Raw genomic sequence first — 18,449 nt, forward strand, 5'->3', positions numbered from 1 at the left:
GCTATAGCTCAGGCAATGCTACGTTATTTTCTGAGCTATGCTCCAAAAACCTGACTGTAGATATGCAGTTCCCATGGGCAGTGGGAGAGCAGTGAAGAGTGGGTGAGTGCTCACAATGTTCACTAGCATTAGGTCTGTTTTCATTCTTTTTTTACGTGAAACATGCATTAAGAAAACATACATATTTATCCTATATACACTTATGATGTTGAACATACATATAACACCATATGCACACACATTTGACAACAGTTATTGAAGCACCTTTCTTGGATCTATTTTCCTTGTTTCGTTTTTGATACAAATGCCTGATATGGGGTTTTTTGTAGTCAAGCAGGCTTAGCTGACTTGGCGCGATATTGTGAAATTTCCTAAAAGGCATTTGTAATTGGCTTGACATGATCAGTGATTCTTGGAGCTCTTGGCTTTATCTGACTTTGATGAGCCGGGCCCAGGCCATGTTCCCGTGGCCCCCCGTCGACTTCCAATCGAAGCCTCAGACTTTCCTGACGAGCCTCCCCGCTTCTCCTCAGCCCCCTTCGGGCTCCCGTCTTTGGCCTTGCTCCCATCCTGGGAGCCCAGCTTCATAGGCCCCAGCACGGTTTTGGCTACACTGGTCAGCTGGGTGACAAAGCTCGCCCTGTCTCCAGGGGAAGCGGCTCGTGACTTGCTGGATGATGGAGAGAGAGCCGTCGGGGAAGGGGACGCGGGGTGCTCCTCCACCACCTCCAGGAAACGCTTCTCTTCTCGGGCACCTCGCTGAGTGACAAATGGGCCTGAGGCCTTCACCTCCTTGGGCTTTGCTGCAGTTGGGCCTGAGTCTGTGGCTGGAGGTCCTTGAGCTTTGGCTTTAGCCTCTGACAGTTTCTCACTGGTTCCAGCCCCTTCCTTGAGCCCAGGTCCATCCGTCCCCACCTCTGGCCCTTTCCCTGCTTTGGTCGCCTCTGTGGCGGCTGCTTTGGGTGCAGTGCCTTTGTCTGCTTGACTTTGCCCTGAGGCTTTTCCCTTGTCAAGGCTCTGGGCTGGAGAGCCGGTGATCACTACTCTCTGACCGGTCCGCTGACCCTGCTCTTGGGCTAACGGACTTGGGGTGAAAGGAGTTGCTGAGCCCTTTTCTGAGGCCTTGGCGGAGGTGGTTACAGGGATGGAAGCGCTCAAGAGTGAGGTTCGATCAGCAGTGGTGACCTTAAGTGATGCAACTGCTGGGGTCACTGCGGCTTGGCTGGGTTGGGGCTTCTCGGCGGTGGCCTCTTTGGCCTTGACCGGTTCAGTCTGTAGGGATGCTGCCTTGCTGGCAGGCTGCGGGTCAAGTTTCAGGGCCTCCGACGTGGCCTTGTCCCTCCCCGTGAGGAAGCTGTCCCTGCTGAGGGGCGACTCCTGTCTGCCCAGCCTCCGGGATGGCTTGAGCGTCAGGTCATCTCCGGGGCTAAACGTGGGGGTAGGGGTGGGCGTAGGGCTGTCGTCGGGCGACCCCGGGGTGCCACGTTCGCCAGCCGCGTTCTCCCCCTCGATCTCCTGCAGACTCTGGAGCGCCGGCTCGCAGTGGAAGGGCTCGCGCCGGTAGTCACCGTGCAGCGCACCGTCCAGGCCGTGCTTCCGCACCACGCACGACCCGCCCACCTTCCTCTCCTGGCCCGACACCGACGGAGACGTGAAGGATGAGAGCGAGGACGATGAGGAGGATGAAGAGGAGGGGAACGACGACGACGGCGGCTGGCCTAGCTTCTCGGCCGACTGCACGCGCTGGAGCAGTGGCGAGCGGGGTGGCTCGGCGCTCTTGGGCCGCGGCCGGGTCACCGGGGGCGACGCGTGCAGCTTGACCGGGAAGGCCTGCGTGGTGTTGGAGCTGCCCACCGAGTGGCCGGCGATCGGCGGCGGCGAGGAGGTGGTCGGCGAGGGCGTGTGGGCCAGAGGGGACAGGGGAATGTTGCCGGCGGACTTGCAGCGGGCCGAGCGGTACTGACGATGCAGCTTGGGCGAGAGGCCGTGCAGGGAGCTGGGCCGCATGTGCTGGGAGGCGGCCGGGGAGTTGGGCGTGCTGGACGCTGGCGAGCTGCTCTGGGACGATGTGCCTGAGGGGACGAGAGAGACGGGGGACACATCAGACTGGGCACACGTATCTTTCATACAAATGAGTGACCACAAGTGTCTGCTAGATTGCAATCCACTGACATCTGTGCTCTGTGCATAGTTTAACGTTACATCTGGTAATGCTAAGATTTGTGGCATCTCCAGGTAACTAGTTTGCTTGCAGAAAGTTTGGTTTGATCTTTAATATTATTGCGATATTAATAAGATATAGTATAAAATTACAGATGCATGAAACCCTTCTACAGCCTACCCTGGGAGGCATATTAGGCCCCAGTTGTATGTGGGTGTGGATAGCCATGGCTAGTATGAAGCAAAGACTGACCCAGGTAGGCGGACTCGGGCGGGGAGCGGTACGTCTGCGTGGGGGAGCGAGCAGACAGGCCGTGAGTGGGCGAGCCAGGCAGGCTATCTCCAGAGGACAGCGAGCGGTTCAGGGACGACAGACTTCGGCTGGTGTGCAGCAGGTTGGACTGCTTGGTGATCTTCCGGAACAGGGAGCTGCGCTTCTTGCTGCAAGGCACAAAGAGAGAGATAGAGAGATAGAGAGATAGAGAGGTGGGGGAAGAGAGAGATGAGAATGAGACAAAGAAGTACAAAGTAAGCAGCTAGCTGTGAGCAGCTACATCTAGCTTATAGACAGATGGAAGTTATACTTAAATATTAAAATGGCTGTTTACCTTTCCTGTCCCTCCTTTGCTCCAGACTTCTTGTTTCGTCGAGCCATTTTGCCCTTGTAGCTGGTCTTGCGTGCTGGCCCAATTTTGATCGATGTGTTCTCAAAAGGAGTAGTGGTCACTGTGACTTTGTTTCCACTCTGTGGATGGAACAAAATAAGATTTAATGTATCCATAAATTGGGCGCTTATTGGATCTGAGTGAAATAGCATTTTAAATATGTATATCATGGTAATGGCCTATGCCATCTAATTTAAATCTCCACTCACCTTTAGAATAAGTTCAACTACTTCTGTGTGCACAAGCCCATGGACAGATTCTCCATTGACATGGGTGATGAGGTCACCAGCGCAAAGACCCGCCTCTTGAGCAGGACCCCCCACCTCAACATGCTGTGATTATAGAAAACTAGCGTCAGTCACATAACCACTTAATTTCATTGGTCACAGGGAGCATTAAACTAGACAACTAGTATGGCCATTAAAAGCAATTCCAAAAGTATGTATTCTCATGTTAAGTCACTCACCCAGACCATATGGTGCACACTGTACACGTCACTGTCTCCCATATAGACGCGGATGGCGCGGAGCGTGAAGCCATACTTCTTGCCGGCCCTCTGAATAGTGATGGGCGAGCGGAGGATGCTGACCGCCGGGGAGTAGTCCCGGCTGGGCGAAGAGTCACGCGAGGACGGGTTGGACGAGGTGGAGCGTGGAGACATGGGGCTGGCCAGAGGAGACGTGCCATGCTGCTCCACTGCGGCCCGGAGGGGGTGACCGGTGGAGAGAGAGGGGGGGGGGGGGGAGCACACGAGGCAGATGAGAGGAAAGAGAAGAAAAAAGGGAGAATGTAGAATGAGTGCAAAGGAAAAATAGTGTACATTTTATGGTCATTCAAAGTAAAGTAGAAAAGTAAAAATGTACACTACAAAGTAAAAAGGGTAAAGCTATTTTATCCCATTACTGTAAGACTGAACAGAGCACTCTTTGCTGATTCCATCCCCCTAGTGGCCGGAGCTGGTACCTGTTGGGATGATGACGGAGAGGGCCGTGGCAGAGGCGGACTTGATGACCTTGGTGCTCGTACGAGGGGTTTTCTTCTCGTCGTCGGCGGAGAATTGCTGCTGACGGACGCGCCGCAGGACCAGGTCGTTGGTGGCGCGGGGCCCGAGGGGGTCCCCTGGGGTCAGGTCCCTGGAGGAGGCACCGGGAGGGTGGGGGGCAGCAGCGGCTCCGGCTACAGCAGGTCCCACTGCAGGGTCTGCTGGCCTGAGCAGCTTGTCTGTGGAGGGGTGGGGGTATCAGATTCAGGGATTAGAAACGGTTCAAAGAACGAAAACCGGAAACAAACACAATTATTGTTTCCGATTAACCTTTCTTGGAATATTATTCAAAAGTCCATAGACTTGGAAAGTCACCTGCCCACACAGTGTTCCCCAGACCCCTTATAGGATGAATTTAGTCAGATTTTATAAATCAGCGTCTCCCCTGTATAATAAGATAGTCCTACTTGTAGATAAAAAGGATTTTCATAGCCATCACTATCTAACTGTCTAATGCAGCCTAAATTACTGAAACATTGTGTGAAATAACATTACCAGAGACACGAAGAAAATAGCACCACACATAGGTTAGGCTATTACAGGGCTTAAAGTAATATATAATATATAATATAAGTAATGAGGCTAATTGTCTACTTTTAAATCTCACCCAACACCTGAATTCAGACACAGTGTTTTCAGTTATCAGCCTTGATAACTAATGTGCTTTGATTTAAGCTTGGGTTGTTGGGCAAAAAAGCCTATAGTATTGTGGCATTGGCCATAAATCAATTTGTAAAGGCAATGTCATTATTAAAGGAACATTATTAACCGTTCTTCTATAACGTTCTAACCGGTTACCATTTAGAGTGGCCTTGGAACACTGGAACAGGAAGGAACTTTTTTTTTTTGCTCAGAACGAACCAAAATAAAAATCACTCTGTGTTCAGTCCCTGACCAGATTATTAACCATCAAAAACCTCATGCACGTGCACATGCACAAACTTCATGCACTGCAACCTGGCGCTGTAAATCCCTGTTGCTTTGAATAATAGCATCTGCTAAATCCCACTCACTTCACTTCACCTTACCTTACCTTACTTTACTTTGTCAAACATCACCCCACCTTCCTGAAACCCGCATGGCCACTAACCTCCAGCTGGTGCTGCGCTGCTCTCCTTCGGGCTGGCTGTGAGCTCTGCCAGGCTGGAAAGGGCGGGCATGGTGGCGCCCTCCAGAGATGTGCCCCTGGTCTTCACGGCGGCCTGCCTGCTGGCAAGAGACGGCATCTCGCCATCGGACTCGAGCGGTGAGGCGAAGCGGTGCGTTTCCATGAGCGCCGAGAAGCGCCTGCGCACGCCGGACGGAGGGCTGGAGTCGCTCTCGGTGAACGAGGACTCTGAGCAGGACAGACGCTTCCTGAAGGAACACAATGGAGGACAGAGAGGAATTAAAAACACATGGGTCAGTCAGGGACAACAACCCTGCTATAGTAGCACAGGGAAACCAAGGGTGTTTTTTTTCCCTCAATTTCATGTTTAATGCTTGTGGCAATATGACAGCAGGAGAGTGAGAGGTATCCATGACTCAGTAGGTGGAGTCTTATTACAAATAACATCAGATTACTGTATAGTGTCTAAGACCAAGAATGTCCTCTCTCATATTACAGGATGTACTGCAGGCTCAGAAACAGGCATAGAGGGACAGAGGAGTACACTTTTGTACATGCTATTCTGTTTGGACTCTCCACTCACATCTCAGGAGAGCCAGTCCTCCAGCTCTTGTCCCTGAGCGTGAGGCTGCCCAGGCTCTCTCTCTTGGTCACCCTGTCCTCCCTGTGGCTCTTGTGTTCGCGCCTGGTGACGCCCGATGGCTTGTGCTCCAGCTGGCACAGGTGCTCCATGCTGCTGTACACCTGTAGTTCAGCAAAAAGGTAGCGTGCCATGAGTTTCAATGAGTATAGGCCAGGCAGTGCACTACAAATACCACAGTTCCTTCTTTTATTATGAAATGAAACGCAGTTAAAAAGACTGCTGAGTGACTGTGTGATATGAAAGTGTCAGGTAGTGAAGAACAAGCAACACTTTTTTAAACAATATGGATTACAATGTCCGAGGAGTAAAAAGACCCAGAAGTAAATTGAAACTGCTTTTTGGATGGTAGTGACTAGTGAAATGAAACAGGCAGAGTGTGAGATAGCAGATAGCAGCAAACGCAAGCGGAAAGAGATAGACTCAGAATGAGAAATGACGGAAGTGAGAGATCGAGAGTGACGGAGAGATAGAGACAGCAGAGGGGAGGAGAGGGAGGGGATGTGTGAGATAAAGAGAGTCACCTTGCTGAAGCGCGGCGAACAGGAGGAGAAGCGGCGTATCTCCACCGGCTCGTCATCGTTCGTGTCGTCCTCATCATATGAGTGCAAGTGATGGTAACGGTCTGATCGAGCTGGGAGGAGGGGAGAAAAGATGGGTAAAGATTAACACACAAGCGCACGCACACACACACATAAAGCCATATTTAACATTTTAATATCCTGGACACTTCCTCTCCAAGCACCAAGAGCATCACTGACGAAGATGGAGTTGGACACTGCTCTCTACACGTGCAACCACAGTCACACAGCCTCTGGTACAAACACAGACACACACACAGTTGAAAACACTCACTATCAAAGTAGCTGGTGTCCTCCTCCGACTCCAGGTGTGGGACAAACTCGGCCTTCTGCCTCAGAACACTGTTCCAGTCCAGCTCAGTGAAGAATGGGTGCTGCTTCACCTCAAAAGCTCCCCCTGTACACACACACACACACACACACACACACACACACACACATTAGGCACAGAGGCATATACACACAGGTAAAAATTATGCTGAACTTAATGTACATTTAACATAGCTGTCACAATTCACACTCTGTATATTACTGAAGAGTGAATGCTTGCTGTCTAGATGTACACGTGTCGCAATATCTCTGCGTATTTGGTGGTGTGGGTAATAATAACCAACCTGTTCCTAGTCGGACGATGGGATTGGTCTGCAGCAGGGCAGAGATCAGGTTCTGAGCATCAGCAGGGAGAGCATCATCCCCGTCTGGCCACATTATGTCATCTGGACACGCACACACACACAAATACACACACAAGTGTGAAATACATGTTAGATATGGGGATATGTTCAGAGCTTACAGCAATATTACAGTATAAAGATAGAGGGGCAGGAGGAGGGAAATGAGATATATGACAAGAGAGAAAGAAAGAGAGAGACAAAGAGAGAGAGAAAGAAAGAGAGAGAGATGGAGACAGAGAGAGAGAGAGAGAGAGATAGGGTATTAGACTGGAAAAAAGGCCATGGGATATCTCACAGGAAACATCAGGGATAGAGAGAGACAGCTATTGATTATGTATGGAGAGATGAACAGGGAGGAGGTCTCATTAGAGACAAACACGCGGCGCACCTGTGATGACCTGTCCAAACAGCTCCTCAGGTGTGTCCCCGAAGAATGGCACACAGCCGACCAGGAACTCGTACAGGATGATGCCCATAGCCCACCAGTCCACCGGCTTACCGTAGCCCTGCCGCAGGATCACCTCGGGAGCGATGTACTCCGGCGTGCCGCACACCTGAGGGATAAAGGGGGACATTCACCGGTCAGCAGGTGATCTTCTACAACACAAACACAGCAGGGCAACGAGGGTCTATGTACTGTATGCTGGCAGAGAATTACCCTCCTGACCAGTGGCTTCATACAAGTAAATCACTGTGGCTGGTTTGCACCAGCTCACCCGCAAGAATTGGAAAATAAATCAAAAGTACAAAATGTACCACTGCTTCATCGTTACAGAATGATTCGCTTGGAGATGCCAGGTTGGCTTGCCATGGCAGGTATTGTGAGCCATTGTGCTGGAAAGCAATTCATTTTGGAATGCAGTTCATTTCCCCTCCATCCGTACAACACTATTCATCCCCCCCATTGATCCGCTAGTCATCCTTCACATTGTAATTGCCCGGCACCCTTGACCGTGACCTCTGCTCCGCTCTTCTCTGCCGGTCTTGAATAATGAAAGCCCCGCACACACACACACACACACACACATACACACACACAGTCGCTCAGCGCTGACATGTTGAGCTGACTCCACACTTGAAGCACAGAAATGAACCACCAGCGCACAGTTGTGATTCATGTCGGTGAGTCATTCTATTGAGTCGCAATATCAAAGACACGACGGCAAAGGTCACGGTGTGAGTTCTAATAAGCACAGGTGTATGACTCAGCACGACACACACACACACACCTGCTTGTCCAAGAACTCCCGTGTGTCCTTCTCGATGTGGCCCTCATAAAGGTTAGTGGTCAGGCTCATCAGGCCAATCTTGGACAAGCCAAAGTCTGTCAGCTTGATATGGCCCATGGAGGTGATGAGCAGACTAGGAGAGAAAGAGCACACTTTCATACACCTCATCTCGCAAATGCAGATCTGTGGAGCATCATATCAAATAACATGTTTCATGGATGCATACCAAAACCTGTTTGTGTGTCTTTAAAAACCATTAATTACTTAAATTTAACATATGTAAAATTTACAATGATATGAAAGGAAAGACCACACATTCATACACTTCATCTCTTAACTCAACATCCGTTTAGTATACTAAATATCTCCCTTTATATCACAATTCAATAATAAAAGCATACATTTGTAATAAAAATGTTTCCAAAATAATGCTCATTGTGAGCAAGATAAGAAGTTGACCCATTTATGTAGACTGGATCTGGGCCATGGCTTTAACATATAATTTATTAATTTACATTATTTACAGTGATAAGAAGGGTACTTGCTGTTGGGTTACAGCCTTTCACCTGCCTACCACTAGATGGCGCATGCTTACTTGTCAGGCTTCAGGTCTCGGTGGACGATGCCATAGTTGTGGATGTACTCTAGGGCAAGCACAGTCTCAGCAAAATACATGCGCGCCATCTCTACTGGCAGTGCGCCGATGTTCTTCAGCAGTGTGGCACAGTCACCCCCTGCAAACACAAGCACACAACTTCAGTTTCCCCAGGGTCCAGTGGCATAAGAATGGCATCCGAGTAGCTTCTTTACGGGTCTGCTGTTTCTGTGTATGTGTGTGTGTGTGTGTGTGTGTGTGTGTGTGTGTGTGTGTGTGTGTGCACGCTTGTGTGTCTCTGCAGTCTGACTCACCTTCCACATACTCCATGACCATGCAGAGGTGGCGGCGCGTCTCGAAGGAGCAGAACATGCTCACCACGAAGGGGTTCTCGGCGAAGGTGAGGATGTCGCGCTCCACAAAGGCCTGCTGGATCTGGTTGCGCAGAATCAGGTTCTGCTTGTTGATCTTCTTCATGGCGAAGCGCTGGCGGGTCTCCAGATGGCGCACCAGGTACACAGCCCTGGAAAAGCAGAGCATTTACATTATAATCAGAGGACATTATATTTAGTGAGACTTTCATGAAGGGCCTTTATAGTGCTTGAACGTATACAAACAGGTTTCCCTCACAGATTTCCGAACAAAAGAGGTATGATCTAAAATAGTAGCTACATTGATTTGTTTGGCATACATATTTAACTTTTTCTGTATTTTATTATGTTTGTCAAATGAGCATTTAACAGGACATACCCTCATATCTTACACTAGAATATCCAGCTTGAAATGTGTGCCATTTGACCCCAAACGGGCCTTTAATAACTTGGACATATAAAGTTCACATCTCAGCGTTCTCCTTGAGAGATGAGCCCATATCAGTGGAAGCAGCCAGCGAGCACTGCTGAGCCACAGAGAGGATGTCCACTCTCAGCCCATTCATCTCCTGACCATGATTTTCTCTTGTGTCGGACCACACTGATGACATTACTCATGCCTCATTTGCAACGAGCTATTAAAGCGGCTCAATCACTGGGGCCAGCGGATGTTTATTGAATGGGGACAGGGGATTAAAGAGGTGATTACAATTGTGGATTAATCAGGTGAAATCTGACGTATGGCCGAGGATTGTACTACCACACACTCAAAAACACATCTGTCATCAAGCGCATGGTAAAGAGAGGCTGCCATGGTTTGACGTTATTAGGATTTATCGAGCCAATAGCACAGGAATGATGGGCTTGGTTAGGCACTGGAGGCGGGAAGGCAAAGAGAGGAGAGGAGAAGGGAGGAGTGGAGAGGAGAGGCCACTACCTCCTTCGCTCGGTCAGTCAGTCAGTCACTCACCCGTAAGCCCCGTTGCTGATCAGCTTGATAGTCTGGAAGTCAGCCTCCCCTGGGGGCTTCATGGTTCTCATCTTGCCCTGGGGGGGGGGGGACAAAGGCAGTGTGCACTGGTGAGTCAGGATGAAAAGAGGAGGAGAGGAGAGGAGGAGAGGAGGAAGTGCATCATCCCCCACAGAGGACAGGGAACATGAGTGAGGACACATGAGCCACAGCTCCTTTTCTATCTTACTCTGGAGATCATGAGATCATCATGATGCACAATCAATGTTGCGTTTAGAATGGTCTTTGTAATGTCTGCGATGGTGCGTGTATTGGTTTCCATACTCCTGTTTTGTTTATCTATCTGAGGTACATGTCACTAAATGCTATATCAAAAATATGATTTAAAAAAGGCTCTTGGATCTAGAATTTCTGTGTTCACTATGATTGAGTGCCCATTTTGTAGCTAGTTAATTTTCTGGTTTTGTTACTGTATTTTTCTGCCAACAGGAAGTGATTTGAATCACTTTCAATGTCTGCCTCTCAGCCTATCCCAAATACCCTCAGTGCTCCCAAACTCTGTGAACTGAACTGAGTGAGTCTCATCCCAGCTAAATGGTCCTCGTTAGGCATCTGCTTCACACACTCAGCTGCAGGCTATTTAATCAAACACTGATGCACTTCAGCCGCTGATGTCAACTGAGAGTAAGCTGCCTCTCCCCTGTCTCCTTCTGTCCATCCCCACACCACCCGACCCCCCCCCCCCACCCCTCCCTCAAAAAAACAAACATTTTAGGTAATTACTGACTAACAAAAACAGACCACAATCCCTTCCATTTTTGTTGAGTGATGCTCTTATGCATTTCACTCGACTCTGAAAAATGTTCTCCCTCTTCTCTCTCTCTCTCTCTCTCTCTTGGCAGGGGAGCGTGCTGACTGCTCTGCTGAGGCAGTCACAGTTGGAGCCATCCAGTGTTTTATACTTGAGATGGTAATCAAAGTAAATGAATAGAAGCCTTGTGATGGAATGTGTGTGTGTGTGTGTGTGTGTGTGTGTGTGTGTGTGTGTGTGTGAGTGTGAGTGTGTGTGTGAGTGTGTGAGTGTGTGTGTGTGTGTGTGTGTGTGTGTGTGAGTGTGTGTGTGTGTGTGTGTGTGTGTGTGTGTGAGTGTGAGTGTGTCAGTAGACTGAGCTGGATTCAGATACAGACTGCAGAGCTGTGGAGTGGGAGGTAGGCTAGCAGAGTGGCAGGGCTGCAGCAAAGCAAAACTGCAGTGAAACTCTATGCTTGACATAAACAGGGTGAAGGACTGGTGTGTGTGTGTGTGTGTGTGTGTGTGTCTGGAGGTCTAACCTCAGCTGAGTCATCCGTCTCTGGGGTGAGGGGCCCTTCACTGTCGTAGCTGTCCAGGTTGACCATTTCTGGGAAACAAAGGAGGTTTACATCAGGGTCAAATGGCCATGCTTAGTGAAGATGATTAATGACTGCAATAATACACACAACTGTAAGGAAAACTGCATTCCCGTCAGCCTGATTGCTCTGTGCTTTAGTTCAGGTCAATTTAGTGAGGCAAGACTGCTTGGAACAACAGTGCATGACAAAGCTCCTTATTTTGTGTGTGAATGGTACATTTCAGAAGAAGCCAAGTCACATGTCGTGCTTCGGAGGGAAGGAAAACAATGGAAAGCAAAACAACACAGAGGGCAAAGTAGGTGGGCGGGATCTCTGTCAGGGCTGTGATTGGTTGGGGCTGTTTTTTCTGGGACTGAAGACTGTTTACTCGACCACCAGGTCGTAGCATTCCTCCGTCATTCTTTCCTCAAGTCTTTCTCTCTCTCTGTCTCTCACCTTCCAGAGGGTCCCTGGTGAGCCCCAGCTGGCTGATGATGTAACGCGGGATGTCAGTCTTCATCAGATGCCCCTCCTTGGCGTGGTCCTCCGCTGCCTCCAGGAGGTGGTAGAACTCCTCAGGGTTGAACTCCTGACAGCCCACCGGGGAGGGACGACACAGTCAGTGTCTTACGTCTCATTTCAATCAGACAGACAGACAGACTACAAACCCAAACAAGACAGAATAATCCCTGAACTCTCTGACAAGAGACTCAGAGTGAAGTGGGTGTGACTGTGAGTGTGTGTGTGTATGTGTGTGTATGTGTGTATGTGTGTGTGTGTGTGTGTGTGTGGGGGGGGGGGGGGGGGGGGTGTTGGCGTATCAATATGAGAGGAGGATTAAGGCCATTTCCGTCAACCACCACAGGGCTGACATTCGACACACCGGCGGGGAACTTGGAATTACTGTGCGAATCAGCTGATGTGAGTCACCAAGCTTGAAGATTTCAGAGCAGCCAGCAATATAGCTGCTCTCGAGGCAAATAGGAATTTTTAATCTAAATGCAAATGGAATCACCACAGCATACAGTCCTTTTTTGTCATTTGTGTGTGTGTGTGTTGAGAGAGTGTGTGCGTTGTACTATATTCTGTCTTTGGTAAAGAAACTCTTTTAAAACTAATATTTATGAAACAAATCGATTTAGCCAAACGACACAGATGGCAAGATGTAGCATGTTTGGTAAGCTGATTGTTTTGGGTAGTCTGTGGAACAGTTTACTGTATAATCACAAGGACAAGTTGGGTACAAAGATTAAAAAGGGGGCAAATACAAACATGAAAAGAGGACACAGAACCTGACCCAGAACGCAGAACAGGGAGGAAACCCAACACAGAATAGGTCACAAACTCAACACAGAATAGGTCACAAACTCAACACAAAAGAGGCCAGAAACCCAACACAGATAAGGTCACAAACCCAACACAGACAAGGTCACAAACCCAACATAGCTCTCACCAAGCATTCAAGGAGTCGGGCAGGGCGGGAGATGACGATGAGAAGTTTCTTGACCAGCTCAGTGACAAAGGCCACTTCTGAGCTCTCTGAACGCTCAAAAGCCTGCAGGAGAGAGGTGAACGTAGATATTAAGGACTACTGTACCAAAACTTTGCCTATATTCAGCCGCCTACTGCTCCCATCCTACTAGTGTTCCTCCTGAACTGTGTATATAATTCTACTAAAACTACTCCATCTAGAGAGAATGAATGTGGTCATATACCTGTTTGGAATGTCATTTCCCTCTACAGATAATTAAAAACTTTTTATTTCTTTTTTGTTCTTTGCATCTGCAAGTCATCCAAGTGAATCTGTGATCCTGTGATTTATAATCCATATTAATTACTTCATTGTCAGTAATGATGCATTACAGCTTAAGGAGAGAGTGCCATAAAACAAAATGGCTCAGGCGCCGTGGCAGTTTAATCCAATCCCGCCTGATAAAAACCATCCAGGAAACTCATGCAGATTTAATCACTAAGCGGCTGAGCAGCCAATCAAGACAAACCTTCCTCGACTATCATTATCTGCGCCGTGTCTGTCAAACAGGCATAATTGTGCCATTACCATTCATTTACGCTACGAATTTCATTTCTGCTCATATAAAAACAGATCTGTAATCCTGATTAAACAAAAGAAATATATTCCCCTTTTTTAATTAAGTTTGAGTGACAATGCAAAATATATATTAAAACTTATATTAAAATATTAAAGGCCTTTAATAAGAATTGCAATGACATGTTCATTAGACATTGGGGGGAAATCCTGCACTAACTACAATGTGCAATATCTTTCGCTGGCTAAAGAGACTTAATCATATCCATCAGATCATTCAAGACCCATTATTGGGTCTTATGTGATAGTGTCTGTGGACACATTACTGTGTGTAATGTATGAACGTGACATTTGAGCCAGAGGCTGTTCCTTAGCACATTAACTCCCCCACTGATCAGCCCCCCTTTCACTGGCCCATCCAGGAGCATTCTGGGATACGTGTGCCCCATGCGCCCGACTCACGTCGTTGAGCAGCTTCTCCAGGTTCTCCTGGAGCTCGAAGAAGTAGACGGTGGTGATGAGGCCCTCGCGCGACTTGGCCAGGCAGTCGCGGGCCAGCTCCACAATCTGGTGGTGGATGAAGCTGAGCACGCCGTCGGCCAGGGGCAGCACGCTCTCGGGGGAGTAGACCTGGATGAAGTCGGCCAGACGCTCCTCCATCTGTGCCGTGGCCTGGGAGGGGGGGAGGGAGGACAGAAGAGAGAAAGAGAGAGAGAGACGGACGGATGGATGGATGGATGGATGGAGGTGGTGGATGGAAGAGAGAGATAATGGAGGCAAGAAAAAAGAGAATATGACATTCAGAAGGATGCTCCATACTTCTATATTTATCCTGTCAGTCATGAAATTATATGGTTCATATGCCACCCCAATGGACTGATCTAAGGACTGGAAATCTAAACCCCACTGGACATTTCCAATACTCCTCCCTTCAGATGGCCTTGAAAAAACCCAACAAGCCCTCAAACCCCCACCTAGTACAGCTTTGCTGCCTCCTCTAATCAACCCCCAGTAGGATTATCAGCCTTCCTCTGACCACAGTCCTGAATCAATATGACCTCATTACCATGGCACCTGTAACGGGAATCCGGCTGCACCCTAGAGGATGCCTGAAGCGTCCATCAACTGACTGGAGTAATCCCTGTTCACCGTGTGGTCAGTGAGACATTGGCCACAAGGTAGAACAGATGGTAACAGGTGCGGGGTGTTGCATGGAAACAGCAGCCAGTTCAGTTGTATGGGAGCCTCTGCCGAAGGTTTAATTCACAGTCTCTCACGCCTGAACTGTGTCTGTGCAATATGATTTGTTTCAACGTGCATGTTTTTACTTTTAGTGACTTTTAGTACTCAGTGATTTCTCCAGTTAATCTCTCAAGTTAATTTCTCAAGTAAATAGATCAAATCAGAAGCAGCCGGCAGCCACATGAAGGCAGCCTGGCTGTGTGTTTAGTCGGGGAGAGACACGGCGGTCAGCTCCAGGCGTACTCTATTCTGCAAGGCAAGGGTCAGAAGGTCAGCTGCTCTGGAACATTAGCTCTCAGAAATGCATGTAGTCATTACTCACTCTTCTAACTCAACATCCACTTCAATAAAACATGGGCGAGTCAAACACTGCAAATCATGGGAATATGGTGTGTGTGTGTGTGTGTGTGTGTGTGTGTGTGTGTGTGTGTGTGTGTGTGTGTGTGTGTGTGTGTGTGTGCGTGCGTGTGCACATGCCCATGTACATGTATGTGTGTTTGCCTATGTGTGAGAGTGAGTCTGTGGGACTAGTGCTTAGGTCATTTCCCTTTGGGCAATGTGACTTTTGGGGCTGTTGAAACATCCACGGATGTGTATTTGCAAAGGACACCACATGTGAATGTGTGTATGCGTGTGTATATGTGTGTGTGTGTGTGTGTGTGTGTGTGTGTGTGTGTGTGTGTGTGCGTGTGTGTGTGTGTGTGTGTGTGTGGATGTGGGTGTGTGTGTGCATGTGTGGATGTGTGTGTGTCCTTGTACGTGACTCACTTTGGGGAAGCGCTCTTTGTACACATGGTTCATCATCACGATCTCGTTGTCATAGCAGGATGGCGAGCGGCCCGGGCTGGGAAAGAGAGAGATCACAATCACCTTATGAGGACATCTGCTCTGCGCGTGTGTGTGTGTGTGTGTGTGTGTGTGTGTGTGTGTGTGTGTGTGTGTGTACGTGCTGGATGTACACATAAAAAATGGTCATGTGCGCCTTTATATGAATCAGTGCTTATACAATAAAGGTGAAGTCACTTGCGTACTGTTTGTTTGTGTGTGTGTGTGTGTGTGTGTGTGTGTGTGTATGCGTACATATGTGTGCTTGTGTGTGCGTGTGTGTGTGTGTGTGTGTACGTGCTGGATGTACACATAAAAAATGGTCATGTGTGCCTTTATATGAATCAGTGCTTATACAATAAAGGTGAAGTCACTTGCGTACTGTTTGTTTGTGTGTGTGTGTGTGTGTGTGTGTGTGTGTGTGTGTGTGTGTGTGTGTGTGTGTGTGTGTGTATGTCTGTACCTGAGACTACGTGACCGTGGGCGCACATGCGGAGAGCAGCGTCCACCATCGTCATCGGTGATGCTCTCGGTGCTGCCGAAGTGCTTGGAGAGGAAGTGCAGCTCGTCCATGGTGGGCTGGAATGGCAACTGGTGCAGACGCTCCTGAGAGGAGCTGGAAGACTGGAGAGAGAGAGAGAGATACAGAGACAGAGAGAGGGAGAGAGAGAGAGGGAGAGAGAGAGAGGGAGAAAGAGAAGGAAGGAGTAACTTTTAAAACAAATCACTCATTAAAAAGGGTCTGATCCCATCTACACTAACATTATAGCAAAGGAGCACCAAGTTCATAAACACACATCACCAGGTAAACAAAACATTGACCACAGACCTTTGCTTAAACACCAATCACACTGAAAATAGTCTGACGCTGGAAAAGAGAGAAGGAGAGAACTTGGAAGAGAGAGAAAGAGAAAACTTGGGAAAGAGAGGGGGAAATAACAAAAAGAGACCAAAATGGGGGGGGGGTAGAATAACAGAGATTGGGAGAGACAGGGGGAAACCATAACTGAGAAAGAGAGAGAGAGAGGAGAGATGAAGGAGGCAGAGGAGTGAGAGGAAGAAAGGGAGGAGAGAGAGATAAACAGAGGGATGGTAAGACAAATGCAATGGAGGGCAGGATGAAAAACAAGGGCAGAGAGACAGAGGAGGGGAAGGACACACCCTGACAAAGGATGAGAGTCAGGCAGGAAGAAAGAGAGTGAAGGAACGAGAGAGCGATGGAGAGGAAGAGAGAGAGTCTTGCCGGAGCGTGCCTCTGCCAGGCACTCCTGTCATTTGTCACCGTAATAGACTTCAGACATTCAGCGGAAGACAACAACAATACGATAATGGATGAGAAACAAACAGTCCATCTTCTGTCTCCAGGGGCGACTATGTCCGAGTGTGACAGCCGCAAGGCTGAAAGCTCCGCCCAGGCCGAGTCACCACCCCAGCGGGGGTTTTGAGTGGGGAACCCCCCCCCCCCCCCCCCCCCCCGACAGCACCCACCAACACCACTGATGCTCTTAATAAACTACAGAGGAAATGTATCCATGGAGAAGACTACAGTCAAATCAACAGTTAATCCATCACAATCAAGGAACGCCTGATAGCGCAGCCTGTCACAATGACAATGATGAATGACTGCACAGGTACTCTGTTGAGACACGTCCACTCGTCCACTCTGTCTATCCGTCTGACCGTCTGTCTGTCTCTGTCTATCTGTCTGTCTGACCGTGTGTCTGTCTGTCTGTCTGTCTGCCTGTCCCCACCTGTCCTGTCTGGTTGCTGAGCGCTGCAGGGTGTAGAGGGAGAGGTGCACTCGATCTCGGTGCTCTGGGGACTTCCTGGTCGCTACTCTTTCTGTCATTTGTTTACTCGTCAGGTTTCCTGGTGGGACGCATCAGTGCAGTTCTCCTGAATTTCTTTGTTGGGCGGGAGCACAATCACGCTTGTGTCAGGGGACACTTCTGGGGGTGTGACGAAAGTGATTTTTTCTTCTCATGCTTTAAAAAAGATCCTGACACAATATCATGACATATCTCTGCTGCACACATTTGCATAAGCACAGCTGCACGCACACACACACACACACACACACACACATAGCTGCACACAGACACACACACACACACACGCATGCAGGGAGTAATCTACACAAGCACAGCCATCAGAGACAGTGACAAAGGCAAGACAGATTAAAGGTGACTCATCAGGTACTTTTTCTTCTTCTTCTGAAGTGCTGAATGTTGATCTGTCTTTGTCTTTCCTTCTTCCCTCACTCTCACACACATTTTCTCTCTCTCCACCTCTCCCTCCCTCTCTCTCTATCTTTCCTCTCTTTCCCCATCTTGATTTCTCTCTCTTTCTCTCTCCATCTCTCTGTCTATTTTTCCTCTCTTTCCCATCTTGATTTCTCTCTATCCATCTCTCTGTCTATTTTTTCTCTCTTTCCTCATCTCTATTTCTCTATCCCTCCTTTCCCTCCACTGGTGCTTGCCCCCATCTCCACTGCCCTCTCCACCCGGTCCATTCAGAGAGGGTGAGCTCATGTCCCCCTGTCCCTGTGATGGGCTTATGTAATGTGATGAGGGGAGATGTAAAGAGTGTCAAGAGAGCCTCCAGGAAAGAGTGCAGAGTGTGTGTGTGTGTGTGTGTGTGTGTGTGTGTGTGTGTGTATGTGTGTGTGTGTGTGTGTGAGTGTGTTTGTGTGTGTGTGTGTGTGTGTGTGTGTGTGTGTGTGTTATTCAGAGAAAGATTCTTGGTATTGGTATTCTTAGTAAGTATGTGATCAAATATGCGTATGTCCAGGGTGCGATTTGTGTAAAAACCAGAGGGGGGGGGGGGGGGGTGATTTTGAATAAGTTTGTAACCCCCCCCCACACACACACACCCCCCCCAAAAAAAAAATGAACGAACGATTCATAGCCTAGTAATGTCATGGCTAATA

At 48.7% G+C, this 18,449-nt stretch overlaps 1 protein-coding gene across 1 annotated transcript in view; it reads right to left on the reverse strand.

Annotated features, from left to right (window-relative positions):
• Positions 1-251: 251 nt before the first annotated feature.
• mast1b (microtubule associated serine/threonine kinase 1b) overlaps positions 252-18,449 on the reverse strand; it is a 25,633-nt gene continuing 7,435 nt past the window's right edge. Inside the window, exons 5-26 of the mRNA XM_076266673.1 lie at positions 15,984-16,144; positions 15,464-15,539; positions 13,916-14,125; positions 12,860-12,961; positions 11,863-11,995; positions 11,368-11,435; positions 10,036-10,112; positions 9,009-9,217; positions 8,695-8,833; positions 8,100-8,232; positions 7,259-7,424; positions 6,811-6,912; positions 6,471-6,593; positions 6,140-6,249; positions 5,559-5,719; positions 4,958-5,223; positions 3,789-4,046; positions 3,292-3,521; positions 3,035-3,157; positions 2,769-2,905; positions 2,414-2,601; positions 252-2,072 (exon numbers count right to left, since the gene is read on the reverse strand). Coding sequence (XP_076122788.1) covers positions 403-2,072; positions 2,414-2,601; positions 2,769-2,905; positions 3,035-3,157; positions 3,292-3,521; positions 3,789-4,046; positions 4,958-5,223; positions 5,559-5,719; positions 6,140-6,249; positions 6,471-6,593; positions 6,811-6,912; positions 7,259-7,424; positions 8,100-8,232; positions 8,695-8,833; positions 9,009-9,217; positions 10,036-10,112; positions 11,368-11,435; positions 11,863-11,995; positions 12,860-12,961; positions 13,916-14,125; positions 15,464-15,539; positions 15,984-16,144 — 4,842 coding nt within the window. The 3' untranslated portion in view covers positions 252-402. The remainder of the gene's footprint in view (positions 2,073-2,413; positions 2,602-2,768; positions 2,906-3,034; positions 3,158-3,291; positions 3,522-3,788; positions 4,047-4,957; positions 5,224-5,558; positions 5,720-6,139; positions 6,250-6,470; positions 6,594-6,810; positions 6,913-7,258; positions 7,425-8,099; positions 8,233-8,694; positions 8,834-9,008; positions 9,218-10,035; positions 10,113-11,367; positions 11,436-11,862; positions 11,996-12,859; positions 12,962-13,915; positions 14,126-15,463; positions 15,540-15,983; positions 16,145-18,449) is intronic.

Source organism: Alosa pseudoharengus, unplaced genomic scaffold (genome assembly GCF_046254945.1).
Source record: "Alosa pseudoharengus isolate Yale_2024_CS ecotype anadromous, Long Island Sound unplaced genomic scaffold, YU_APseudo_1.1 YU_APseudo_1.1_scf_4, whole genome shotgun sequence".
Lineage (NCBI taxonomy): Eukaryota > Metazoa > Chordata > Actinopteri > Clupeiformes > Clupeidae > Alosa > Alosa pseudoharengus.